General features: G+C 45.4%; 1 protein-coding gene across 6 annotated transcripts in view; it reads left to right on the top strand.

The window, feature by feature from the left end:
* Positions 1–14,196, top strand: part of dysf (dysferlin, limb girdle muscular dystrophy 2B (autosomal recessive)) — a 377,035-nt gene that overhangs the window by 112,680 nt on the left and 250,159 nt on the right. For all 6 annotated transcript variants that reach the window (XM_072577935.1, XM_072577982.1, XM_072577963.1 and 3 more), the window contains exons 9-14: positions 189–239; positions 323–353; positions 1,860–1,975; positions 5,378–5,504; positions 5,954–6,057; positions 12,621–12,689. In XM_072577935.1, the coding sequence (XP_072434036.1) occupies positions 189–239; positions 323–353; positions 1,860–1,975; positions 5,378–5,504; positions 5,954–6,057; positions 12,621–12,689 (498 nt within the window). The remainder of the gene's footprint in view (positions 1–188; positions 240–322; positions 354–1,859; positions 1,976–5,377; positions 5,505–5,953; positions 6,058–12,620; positions 12,690–14,196) is intronic.

The following is a 14,196-nucleotide window of genomic DNA, read 5'->3' as shown; positions in this document are numbered from 1 at the left end:
AGTCATAGTCAGAGACAAAGTCCCTTTGGCCCGTCAAGTCTGTGCTGGTCCAAAATAAGCACCTAATTATTCTAATCTCATTTTTCAGCTCTTGGCCCATGGATGCCAAGTACTCAATATGGGAAGCTTCTTTTTGTGGTAGTTGTTGTTCCTGTGAGAGATTGACTTTCTTAATTTTTTTTTAACAGGCCTACAACTCACATTCACTGCGCATGGACTCTGTGATCGGAGAGTTCAAGGTAAACCAACAGCAGAAATTCCTGTCAGAATTTGGAAACAGCAGTTGCTACACATTAATCTGTGTGTTTTATTCCCTTTGCAGCTGGACATTGGGGCGGTTTATTCAGAACCGAGTAAGTAACCGTCTGCCTTCTCTTGGTTTCCGTTTAGTTCAATGGGCCTCCTGTGAAGTGGTTCAGTCTTGTTTTCCACGTTGACTGACTCTCTCTCTCTCTCTCTCTCTCTCTCGAGGCCCCTGGAATGAGCTCCCAGTCAGCTGGAAATTCTCCCAGCTTCTCACTGGGAACCAGCTCAGACTGGGGGAGTGCTTCAGGGTACAGATACATCAGTTCCACAAAGTCATCAGCACTCTGGGAGTTGGGGGGTGTGCACAGAGAGGGAGAGAGAGAGTTAAACAAAGAAAGCAGGCAGGAAGAGAGAGACAGAGAGATGGAGAGAGACAGACAGAGAGACAGAGAGAAAGAGAGAGGTAGAGAAAAAAACAGACACATATAGAGAAAGACGGGGGAGAGAGAGAGAGAGTCAGAAAAATGAGAGAGGGAGAGGGAGGCAGAGAAAGAAAGAGAAAGGCAGTGAGAGAGAGAAAGAGACAGAGAGAGAAAAATGAGCAGGAAGAGAGACAGAAGGTGGAGAGAGAGAGAGAGACAGAGAGAAAGAGAGAGAGATATATCGACAGAGAGAGAAAGAGAGAGATAGAAAGGGAGAGTTAGAGAGAAAGATAGAGACAGACATACATACAGAGAAAGACAGGGAGAAAGAGAGAGAGAGGCAGACAGAGAAAGAAAGAGAAAAGCAGAGAGAGAAGGAGAAACAGAAAAACAGAAAGACAGAGAGAGTGAGAGAGAGACAGACAGAGATAGACGGACAATAAAACATCCAGTGAGGCTTGGATATAAGTTTGGCTGAATGTCAGGAAACAGGAAATTGTGGGGAAAAGCATTTCTTTAAAAATCAGAGCAAGCTTTACAGTGGGGTTCCTGGAGGTTGGTACAAGGACCTTTTTGGTGTAGTTTGGTTAGCAGACACATGGTGGGCTGAAGGGCCTGTTTCTGTGCTGTATAACTTTTTAATTTTCATCTAGATTAATGGCCTAGACTTAGATGTACAGGACAGAACTTTCAAAAATCACATTTGATGCAAAACCTGTCAGTGAAGGCTCTGTTTCACCTTCCAAACCCACAACCACTTCCATCCAGGAGGACAAGGGCAGCAGATACATGGGAACACCACCCCCTGCAGGTTCCCGTCCAAGCCACTCACCATCCTGACTTGGAAATATATTGCTGTACCTTCACTGTTGTGGGTCACAAGGCCCCTAAGGGCATTGTGGGTCAACCCACAGCACATGGACGACAGCGGTTCAAGACGACAGCTCACCCCTAACTTCTCAAGGGGTAACTAGGGACAGGCGATAGATGCTGGGCCCAGCCAGTGACACCCACATCCCATGAGAGAGTGAATAAAAAGCTTTGTGAACTGTAAGGGAGATTGTGACAGAAGACAAGAGTTGGTGGATTGAGCAAAGATATGGCAAATGACTTGACTCCAAACCTGGTTGTGGAGGATTAAAATGAAATAGCTCGTCTCCCAGTTTCAACTGAACTTGTTTCATTTTACAGAACATGCCTTTCTCAGAAAGTGGCTCCTCCTCTCTGACCCTGATGACCTGGCTGCTGGGGCCAAAGGTTACCTGAAGGTCAATCTCATCGTGCTGGGACCTGGTGATGAAGCTCCCGTGAGTTCAATCATGTGAACTGTTGACCATTTCCTCACATTTACCCCATCTTCTAAATGTCCCTGGTGTGGAAACCAAGGTCTTGGTTAATTCAGATCTTGATGGATCAAGTTATGGCCTAGAGTTTGCAGAAATCCAACACCAGAACATTGTCCGTGAGAGGTGCTGTGAACGTTGTATTACTGCGTGGGGACAAGGGATATCAGGTACAGGTGAGATGTTGCCAGGGCCTGGAAGAGAGAGATTACAAGAGATGGGACAGAGTGTGAGGATGCATGGGAGGTATGAGAGAGAGGAAAAGCTGCAAAAGGATTGGGAGAGAGAGGCTGCAAAGTAAAGGGAGCAGTGTCTAACCTGTCAATAACAGGAACATTGACTTAGCTGGGAGTCAGGGAATCTTGAAATCATGATGGAAATGAAATGAGCAGATGAATGTGGAATCTCTTACTTAAGGCTGCGTATGCTAAGGGACTTATGGGGAAATGCTACTGCAATAAACATGGGGAAAGCTGTTAAATTTAAATCTGAGATTGGGATTCGAGGTGCAGTCAAAAAGATTAGGAGCTGTCTGGTTAAAATAATCCAGCTTTGTGAATATATGACAGGGTAAATAGACAAGGTGTTTTCCCTGGGGTGGGGGAGTCCAGAACTGGAGGGCATTGAGAGGGGAAAGATTTAAAGAGATCTAATGGATAGCTTCTTCACGTAGAGGGTGGTACGTGTATGGAATGAGCTGCCAGAGGATGTGGTGGAGGCTGGTACAATTGCAACATTTAAAAGGCATCTGGATGGGTAGATGAATAGGAAGGGTTTAGTGGGATATGGGCCATGTGTTGGCAAATGGGACTAGATTAGGTTAGGAAATCTGCACAAGTTGGACCGAAGGGTCTGTTTCCGTGCTGTACATCTCTATCTCTGTGTGGAAGGTGCGTTCAGAGTGAAGGCTTTCTCTGTGCAGATGTGTGTGTATCGGTTACTTTGAAAAGAAAAGGTTTTGGTGCTAACTTATGGCAGTGGTTGTGTGTGAACGTAAATACTCTGATGTCTATGAAAATAATTTTTCCCTTCATTGTGGACTCAGTCAGCTGACTGGTGTGCCTGCTCACTGTCGGGATTCTAAGAAGCATTATTTACGTGCTGTGACTTTGAATTTAACAATTATTGAAACTATTATTAAACTCTTCTAATTCTGTTTCCCTGTGAGTCCATCATTTGTCATCACAAATACAGACAGCACCGCTGCTGTATAATTACGTCAGCGAATAACTGAATTAATAAGTGGAGCCCCTAAAAATCAGAATATAGCCCCCACAAATAAAAGTGCTCTTATTTCCAACATCTGCAGTATTTTCCTTCTTATGGGGATTTGTAAGTGTGGTTAATTTGAATGTAAAACGAGAATAGAAGTTTCACGCAGTGGCGGGGTATTTTTTTTTCCCAACACAGACTGAGTGTGGCATCAAGGGGTCCCAGCAAAACCCGGTGTCAGTGGGAAACAGGGGGAAAACTCTTGGAGTCATACCTGGCACACAGGACATTGATGAGGGGTCACTGGACCCAAAACATTATCTCTGTTTTCTTTCCACAGATGCTGCTAGACTTGCTGAGTTTCTCCAGCACCTTGAGTTTTAGTTTCAGATTTCCAGTTCTTGGTTTTATTAATGTCGGAAGGAGATTGTTATTATTTGGTGTCAATCATTTTGGCTCCAGGACATCTCTGCAAGAGCGCTTCAGGCCAGTTGCCTGCGCTGTTATATTTTAGAGGTTCACAATGTAGGCAGCTACCTTCCCCACCCCCCCCACCCCACCCCCCTCCCATTTATATCTCCACCCCTGCGGCTCCCAGCCTCATTCCTGATGAAGGGCGTTTGCCCAAAATGTCAACTCTCCTGCTCCTCGGATGCTGCCTGACCTGCTGTGTTTTTCCAGCACCACACTAATCTCCAGCATCTGCAGTCCTCACTTTCTCCTACCTGACCAGTTATAAAGAGTTTGCAGACACCTTCTTAGATTTGATAAGAAACAGCAATTTGGATATGATCCTTGTGTTAGTAAGATCATGATGGGCGGCATGGTGGCTTAGTGGTTAGCACTGCTGTTTCACAGTGCCGGGGACCGGGTTCAATTCCAGCCTCAGGTGACTGTGTAGAGTTTGCACATTCTCCCCGTGTCTGCGTGGGTTTCCCCCCACAATCCAAAGACGTGCAGGTCAGGTGAATTGGCCAGGCTAAAATTGCCTGTGGTGTTCAGGGATGTGTAGGTTAGGTGCATTAGTAATGGGTCTGGGTTGGTTACTCTTCAGAGGGTTGGTGTGGACTTATTGGGCGGAATGGCCTGTTTCCACACTGTAGGGCTTCTATGAAGATCAAAAGGTGTCCACTGATACCAGAACAGGCTGTGGCACAGAGTGTGTCAGCATCCATAACATTGTGAAAGCAGCATCCTGATCTCATGTCAAAGAGTTAGGGAATTCGTTCTTGGATCTTCCTCCTCATTTTGTCCATCTTCCATCCGAAGAAGACAACTGCCTGCCTAGCACTGTGAATTTCACTCTGAGCACTAATCGATGAGCCTCGAGGCTGGTCAGTCAACCACTTGGATCCTTCCAGCCAATGGACATAGGGCAATGATTCACTGAGGCTTGAAAGGCGATAGTGACACTGTGATAACGCCCCCTAGCTCTGGGCCAGGCAACTCAGGTTCAAGCTCCAGATGACAAATCAAAAGTTGTGCTCTTCCCCAGTATAGGGTTGTCTTCTGAACAGGAAAAGGACCCTCAGGGGAAGCTGGTGTCCTTGTTAAATTGCAGATTTACAATAAAACCTTTGTCAATCTCTGAAAGGGTTTAGCTGCATAGGTCAACGTATAGAACAAACTCAGAGAGTGCCGGACAAACTCAGCAAGTCTGGCAGGATCCGTGGTGGCAGAGTTTAGATTTCGAGTCTGGTATGACTCTTCTTCGTTACTCTTCTAAAGAGGCGTAACCAGACTCAAAATATTGACGCTGTTTCTCTCCCTACAGACACTGCCAGACCTGCTGTGTTTCTCCAGCGCTCTCTGTGTTTTGTTTCAACATACAGGGATTGGTCTGTTGAACAATATAAATAGGTATAGGGGAACTGATACAGATTTTACAGGCACACTGTTGTAGACATGATGCAGGCTCAATTGCATTGAAGGATACAGGTAAAGTGTTAAAGATAGATAAAGGTGATGCTTTATGGATGATTAAATATGATATGTCACAGACAAGGTAAAGGTGAGAGATGATATAGAGGGATAGAGAGATGTGGTATAGACAGGTGAAGGTGAGAGATGATTCCAGACTATGTGTTGCAGTTGCAGGTGACATTTTACAGTGACGCCCACTTTATGAAAGTTGCGATATTCTTTCTCTTGCAGATGGAGAAGAAAGACAGTGCTGAAGATAAAGAAGACATTGAGGGGAACTTGCTGCGCCCCAGTGGAGTGTCTCTGAGAGGAGCCTATTTCATGTTGAAGATTTACCGGGCAGAGGATCTACCACAGAGTATGTGTTCACTGAGGCATTGGGACCATACGCCAGGAATTTGAAAATACATTTAGCAAAAGATAACTCATTTACCCTGTACGGTCCCTGTACTGGGACGTTGTAGTGGGAGCTTTACTCTGTATCTAACCTGCTCCTGTTCCTGTCCTGGGAGTGTTTGATGGGGGACAGTGTGGAGGGAACTTTACTCTGTATCTAACCCCGTGCTGTCCCTGTCCTGGGAGTGTTTGATGGGGACAGTATAGAGGGAGCTTTACTCTGTATCTAACCCTGTGCTGTCCCTGTCCTGGGAGTGTTTGATGTGGACAGTGCAGAGGGAGCTTTAGCCCCTATCTAAACTGTGCTCTGACTGGATAGTGGCATTGTGGATGGGGTATGTTTACGGCAATTGATGAATGGAAAAGGTTGTTATAAGATTGTCGAGTGACTGGTTTTCTTTCTCTGGATAGTGGACGATGCTGTCCTCGATAGCGTGAAGCAGTTCTTTGGGTTCGACAGCAGCAAGAAAAACCTCGTTGATCCTTTTGTGGAAGTGAACTTCGCCGGGAAGATGGTGAGATGATATGGCCTGGTCTCTTGGGGCATTGGGACGGTCACCTACTTGGTGTGGTCTTCACGTGGTTGTCCCCAACCTCAACAGGGCTGAACACCGAGCCCTGCTGATGAACTGTTTCACTCGGCACTCATCAGGACAGAATGCAAGAATGCCAATTTTCAAATGGTCACAACAGTCAATACAATAGGAGAAAAGGTTACTGATTGGTTCGAAGTCAACCCTAATTGGCCAAAAGATTTACCATGGGGAAAGAAACCCAAACTACAAATTGTAATCATTTTTGTTTGCAGTAAGTAGGTTACAATGGACCGAACTGTTTACGTTGTTAATGTAGCTAATAGCACACTCAAGACTGTTCTATAAGTGCTGCCCAATCAATATCCCTTCTTTCAGTCATATTAATTCTTGTGATTGAACATTTTCATTCTTGTGCCTGTCCTGATAATGTTGCAGTTGAAAGTCAATGGATGCTTCAAGCTCTCTGATGGTCAGTTCTAAATCAGTGACATCAGAGGTGATCACCTATCTTCTCTACTGGCTCTCTCTCCTGGTAACTGATTTGCTCAAAATTAAAACTTTTGGTATTGAAGGTAAAATATCGACATGATTAGGAGATCGATTATGTCATGAAAGAAAGAGAGTAGGCACCATCAATAAATCCTGTGTTGTTTCTTAATGATTTGGATGAAATGTTTGGTGGTCTGATCAGCAAGTTTGCAGATAACCCAAAAAAAAACTGGTGAAGTTGTAAATAGAGAGGAAGGTTATCAAAGGATGCAAATCTGTTGGAAAGTTGGGCAGAGAAATGGCAGATGGGGTTTAATCCAGACAAGTGTAAGGTGATGCATTGTGGGAGGTCAAACACAAAAGGAAAGTGTACAGTAAATGGCAGGACCCTTACGAGTATTAATATACGAGTTCTGCATTACTCCCAGAAAGTGTCAACACTAGTGGATAAGGTGGTAAAGAAGGCAATGCAGGTATGGTTGCCTTCATTGGTCGGGTCATTAAGTATAAACATTGGCATGTCATGTTGCAATTGTCTAAAATTTTAGTGAGGCCACATTTAGAGTATTGTGTGCAGTTCTGGTCACCACTGTGTCGGAAGGATGTGGAAGATTTGGAGAGGGTGCGAAAGAGATTTACCAGGATGTTGCCCGGATTGGAGTGTGTTAGCAACAAGCAGAGATTAGACAATGTGAGAGCGCCAGAGGCTGAAGGGCCACCTTCTAGGAATGTGTACAATTGTGAGGCCTGGATAGGGTGAATGGATTCTTTCACAAGGTAGAAATGTTAAATACTAGAGGGTGTAGGTTTAAAGTGAGAGAGGGAAAACTTTAAAGGAAATGTGTGAGGAAAGGTTTTTACACAGATGCCTGGATCACATTGCTGGGGGAGGTGGCAGAAGCAACTACACTGGCAATGTTTAATAAACATTTTTAGACAGATACGTGAACAGGCTGGGAATAGAGGGATATGGATCATGTGCAGGGAGATGGGATTAGTTTAGAATGGCACCATGGTCAGCATGGACATGGAGGGCCGAATGGCCTGTTCCTGTGCTGTATTGTTCTGTGTTCCAGGAGAAAGTGAGCCTCATTCCTGATGAAGGGCTTATGCCCAAAACGTTGATTTTCCTGCTTCTCGGATGCTGCCTGACCAGCTGTGCTTTTCCAGTACCACACTCTTCGACTCTGATTTATGCTCCCAACGATTGGGAGAACGCTGTGCATGGTCTCTAACGCTGGACTTCAGAACTTCATCACCTTTCTGAATGACTTACACAATGCTAAGGGGTATCATGTATTAAAGTTTATTGTGACACAAATATCAGTGACAGATATTTTCCTCATCCACCTGCTCAGAGATGTTAATATACACTTTGGGAGCAGTGGGACTTGAACCTAGACCTCCTTTTTCAGAGGTAGGGGCACGACCACTGTGTCACAAGTTCCCCGATTTTGGAGATATAGAAAGTAGACAATGAACATTATCTGCGTTGCAAACAGCAAACTGCTGAAACAACTACCCTACTCAGTCCTCACTCATGGCTGGTTGCTCACTGAGGGACACCAGAAACTCTTCAGACATGTCTTCAAATCAGCTTTAAAGATTTCAAACAGCCTCATTGACTCATGGGAGACTTTGGCTGTGACCGTCCAAAATGGGCAAGGGTCTTTAGGGAATCTATTGTGTGAGATTATCAGGAATATAGAGGGGAGTCAATGGCCTAGAGATATTATGGCCAGATTGTTAATACAGAGACCCAGCTAACACTCTGGGACCTGGGTTTGAGTCCCACCATTTAAATTTGAATTCACTAGATATCTAATGATGACCGGGAATCCACAGTGGATTGTTGGAAATCTCATTCAGTCCTTCAGGGAAGGAAACTGCCTTCCTTACCTGGTCTGCACTACACATGACTCCAGACACACAGCAACATGGTTAACTCCTAATTGCCCTCTGAGCAATTAGGGATGGGCAATTAAACATTGAAACCCCTATCCCATGAATGGATGGGGAAAAAAGTGAAGTGAACCTCCAACCTTCAATCCTTGCAGAAGTTATAGATGTTTACAGCATGGAAACAGGCCCTTCGGCCCAACTTGTTCATGCCACCCAGTTTTCACAATTTAGCAGTTTCACAATTAGCTTGTGGACTAAATGCCGGAGTCATCCACTATCTCAGAACCTGTTAGACCTTGGAAGCAAATCATTGTCTATCCCGACGGACTGTCTAGGAAGAGTGTAGAATAGATCCTAGAATTACAAAGAACGGTTGTGGTGGGTTAAAATGTGGTAGTCAGATTTCACATGTGTATGTGCACCCTAACAGAAGGATTGATGCTATATCATGTAAACTGTAGACAGTGGAGGCCTATTGATATTAAAGGGTTCCCATCTTCATATGACTAACTATCACGGTCAGGTACAAAAATGGCGACTGGAATGTGAACTTTTGTCATAGAGAGCTAGAATGTAAAGGGGACAAAGTTCTGCTAAAGCTATATAAATTGCAGAATCATATGAACAGAAGTTAAAACCAGTAAAACGTCTGAATGGCATATACTGGTTGTCATTCATTTTGTATCCTGATGAAGGGCTTATGCCCAAGACATCGGATGCTGCCTTACCTGCTGTGCTTTTCCAGCACCACACTCTTGACTCTAATCTCCAGCATCTGGAGTACTCACTGTCTCCTTCTCCAAACTGAAGGCACGTAGGAAGACCAGTACATTCAGAAGTCCTGAACATCGAAATATCAATTGACCTTAGAAGATTCTTCAGAAGGGAACCAGGGTTAAAGTTTTATTGGAAGTTGCATTATGTCGGTATGCACTAGAATAGCAATGGATAAGACAAGAGGAGATTTACTAACTGCAGTATGCCTAGCCTCTGACCTCTGACCTCCTCTTGGTGCCATTGTATTTAAGTGGCAACTGCAAAGAACAAAGAACGATACAGCACAGGAACAGGCCCTTCGGCCCTCCTGCACTGACACATTTTGCCCTCCCACATTAAAACTATCTTCCCTTACAGGATCCGTGTCCCCCTATTCCCTTCCTGTTCATGTTTTGGTCCAGGTGTTTCCTGAATACTGCTTCCACCATCTCCTCTGGCAGTGTGTCCCAGACACACTCCACCCTTTATGTGAAAAACTTGCCTCGCACATCTCTTTTAAACTTCCCCCCTCGCATCTTAAACCTGTGTCCCCTACTAACTGACCCCTTCACCCTGGGAAAAAGCCTCATCCTTTCCACTCTAGCCACGCCATTCACAATCTTATAACCTTCTTTCAGGTCACCCCTCAATCTCCTACTTTCCGCTGAATACAAACCCAGTCTATCCAACCTTTCTTCATAGCTAAAAGCCCCCATGCCAGGAAACAACCTGGTAAATCTTTTCTGTACCCTCTCCAAAGCATCCACATCCTTCAGTATGGTAACCAGAACTGTATGCAATATTCCATGTGTGGCCTAACTAAAGTTCTATCAAGCTACAGCATAAGCTGTCTATCCTTACACTCAATGACCCTTCCAATGAAGGCAAGTGTGCCATAAGCCTTTTTAACTCCCTTATCTACCCACGCTGCCACCTTCAGTGATCTGTGGGCCTGCACACCCAGATCCCTCTCTATATCAATTCTGCCATCAATTTCCTCCTGTGCTTGACCTTCCAAAATGCATCACCTTGCATTTGTCTGGATTATACTCCATCTGCCATTTTTCTGCCCATGCCCACAACTGATCTCTATCCTGCTGCCTCCTTTGACAATCTTCTTCGCTATCCACAGCTCCACCAATCTTTGTATCGTTCACCAACTTACTAATTAGATCAGCTGCATGCTCTTCCAAATCAGCAGAGCTCCCATCACTGATCCCTGGGGAACATCACTAATCACAGCTCTCCATTTCAAAGAGCATCCTTCCACCGCTACCTTCTGTCCCCTATGACTAAGGCAGTTCTGTATCCGTCTTGCCAGCTCTCCCTGATACCATGTGACTTTACCTTTTGTACCAGCCTTCCATGAGGGACCTTGTCAAGGGATTTACTTATGTCCATGTGGACAATAACAAACCATTTTTCCCTCATCAACATCTTTGTCACCTCCTCAAAAAACTCAATCAAGTAAGTGAGGCACGACCTCCCCCGCATAAAACCATACTGTCTATTACAAATCAGTCCATTCTAAATGTGTATACACCTTCTCCCTGGAAACCTTTTCCAAGAATTTCCCTACCACTGATGTGAGACTCCCAGGCCTGTAATTTCCAGGATTATCTCTGCCACCCTTCTTAAACAGTGGGACAACATTAACTATTCTCCCCTCCTTTGGGATCTCACTGTGGTCAAACAGGACACAAAGATGTCTTTCAATGCTCCAGCAAATTGTCCTTTTGTTACCCCTAATATTCTGGGATAGATCCCATCAGGACCTGTAGAATTATCTACCTTAATATATTTTTAAGATGCACAACACCTCTTTCTTTTTAATAGCAACTTGCTTTAGAAACTTGTTTCCTTGAGATCATCCTCCACCAATTCCTTCTCTTTGGTGTATGTGGTTTATATGTATAAAGCCTTGGGATTTTCCTTAATCCTGTTTGCTAAGAACTTGTCATGACCCCTTTTAGCCCTTCTCATTCCTTGTCTAAGTCCTTTCCAACTTGCCTTATGTATGTACTTCAGTCCAGTACAGGTTCTGGTCAATGGTAACACTCCCTGCCTAAGGAAGTTGATAATGAGACACTCATGCTGTTCAATGTCAAGAGCTAATGACTAGATTCTCGCTTGTTTGTGATGGTGATAGCCTGGCATTTGTGTAGTCCAAATCTTATTTGCCACTTGTCAGCCCAAGCCTGGATATTGTCCAGATCTTGTTGCATTTGCACACAGACTGCTTCAGTACCTGAGGTGTCACGAATGGTGCTGAACATTGTGCAATCATTGGCCAACATCCCCATGTCTGACCTTATGATGGGGGAAGGGTCATTGATGAAGCAACTGAAGATGGTTGGGCCTAGGACACTCCCCTGTGGACATTTCAGGGTTTTTGTGTTGCAATAGTAATGTCCCTACTTCTGAGCCAGGAAGCTTTTGTTCAAGTTCCACCTTAGGGAACATTGAAGGGGTAATTGGGGAAAGGGGCAGTGTAAGGGGTAATTGGGTGAGGGAACAGAAAAGGGAATAATTGTGGAAGGAGATGGTGAAGAGGATATTTGGGGGAGGGGGTTCAGTGAAAGGGCAATTGTGAAGGGGTGTTGCATAGGGTAATCCTGGGAGGGGCAGTTAATGGGATCATTCTGGGAGGGGTAGTGACTGGGGTAATTGTGCAAAGGGCAGTGAATGGGGTAATTCTGTGAGAGGCAGTGAAAGGGATAATGTGGAGGGGCAGTGAATGGGATAACTCTGGGCGGGACAGTGATGGGGTAATTCTGGGAGGACAGTGAATGGGGTAGTTGGGGAGGGGCAGTCAGTGGGGTATTTCTGAGAGAGGCAATGATTGGGGTAATTGGGGAGGGACAGTGAAAGGGATAATTCTGGGAGGGGCAGTGAATGGGGCAATTACAGGAGGAGCAGTGATTGGGGTAAATGGGGAGGGGCAGTGAGTTGGGTATTTCTGAGAGAGGCAATGATTGGGGTAATTGGGGAGGGACAGTGATTGGGGTAAATGGGGAGGAGCAGTGAGTGGGGTATTTCTGAGAGAGGCAATGATTGGGGTTATTGGGGAGGGACAGTGAAAGGGGTAATTCTGGGAGGGACAGTGAAAGGGGTAATTCTGGGAGGGGCACTGAATGGGTAATTCTGGATGGAACAGTGAGTGGGGTAATTCTGGGAGGGGCAGTGAAAGGGGTAATAATAGGAGGAGCAGTGAATGGACTGTTTGATCTCGAAGAGAGAGGACTGAGGTGTGACCTGACAGAGAGCTTTGGGATAATGAGAAAAAAAAATGAACAGGGTCGAACAGAGACAGAACTATATCAGAACATTTGTCAATGATTTGAGATAAACAGCTTTACTCAAAGAATAAAAAAATGTCTCTTTGTATCTTTCAGGTTTGCAGTAAGATCATTGAGAAAAACGCCAATCCACAGTGGAATCAGAGCCTTGTATTACCGATCAGGGTATGGAAACGATATACTCCCGACCATGGTGACTCTCTCTCTCTCTCTGTCCAAGATTGTTGGTGCTTCAGCTCAGTCGCTATGTGGCAATTCTCGAGCTCTGTATGGATTTGAATCCTATGTGTTTAACTCTGCGCTGTTCGCTGGAGTAGTTCACAAAGCTCGACTGTCTGCTTGGTTGTTTCATGGGCAGGGCTGACCAGGCCTGAATGGGTTAGATAGTACACAGGCCTCAGTCTCTGCTACTGCCTAGTGCTTCCAAGTCTGATTCCACTCTCTGTACCGTCTCCTGCCATCACCCATCTCTATATCTGCGTCCAGGGATTTTGGGAAGGCCAATAAACACTGGCATTAACAATCAGCTCACATCCAATAGATCATCATCTTGTTAAAAATCATGTGACAAAAGCCTGTTTTTTCAGCCAGTTTGTTCCACTATATCCCAGCAAGTCCCAGTGTATCCCAGTGTATCCCTCTGTATTCCATTATTTCCCTGTGTGTCCCTCTGTATCCCACTGTGTCCCAGTGTGTCCCTCTATCCCACTGTGTACCTCCATATCCCATTGTTTCCCAATGTGTCCCCCTATATCCTATTGTGTCCCTCTGCATCCTATTGTTTCCCATTGTGCCCCTCTGTGTCCCAGGGTGTCCCTCTGCATCCTATTGTTTCCCATTGTGCCCCTCTGTGTCCCAGGGTGTCCCTCTGCATCCCATTGTGCCCCTCTGTGTCCCAGGGTGTCCCTCTGCATCCCATTGTTTCCCATTGTGCCCCTCTGTGTCCCAGGGTGTCCCTCTGCATCCTATTGTTTCCCATTGTGCCCCTCTGTGTCCCAGGGTGTCCCTCTGCATCCCATTGTTTCCCATTGTGCCCCTCTGTGTCCCAGGGTGTCCCTCTGCATTCTATTGATTCCCATAATGTCCCTCCATATCTCATTGTTTCCCAATGTGTCCCCCTATATCCTATTGTGTCCCTCTGCATCCTATTGTTTCCCATTGTGCCCCTCTGTGTCCCAGGGTGTCCCTCTGCATCCTATTGTTTCCCATTGTGCCCCTCTGTGTCCCAGGGTGTCCCTCTGCATCCTATTGTTTCCCATTGTGCCCCTCTGTGTCCCAGGGTGTCCCTCTGCATCCTATTGTTTCCCATTGTGCCCCTCTGTGTCCCAGGGTGTCCCTCTGCATTCTATTGATTCCCATAATGTCCCTCCATATCTCATTGTTTCCCAATGTGTCACTCCTTATTACATTGCTTCCCAATGTATCCCTCTGTATCCTATTGTTTCCCAGTGTGTCCCTCTGTATCCTATTGTTTCCCAGTGTGTCCCTCTGTATCCCAATATTTCCCAGTATGTCCTGCTGTATCCCGTTTGTCCCTCTGTTTCACATTGTTTCCCAGTGTCTCACCCCGTATTCCATTGTTTCGCAGTGTGTCCCTCTGTATCCCATTGTCATAGAGTCGTAGAGCTCTACCTCACAGAAACAGACCCTTCAGTCCAATTGACTAGATATC

Source organism: Chiloscyllium punctatum, chromosome 1 (genome assembly GCF_047496795.1).
Source record: "Chiloscyllium punctatum isolate Juve2018m chromosome 1, sChiPun1.3, whole genome shotgun sequence".
Classification (NCBI taxonomy): domain Eukaryota; kingdom Metazoa; phylum Chordata; class Chondrichthyes; order Orectolobiformes; family Hemiscylliidae; genus Chiloscyllium; species Chiloscyllium punctatum.
Note: the sequence above shows the minus strand (reverse complement) of the source record. Positions and strands in the feature narration are given on the sequence as shown.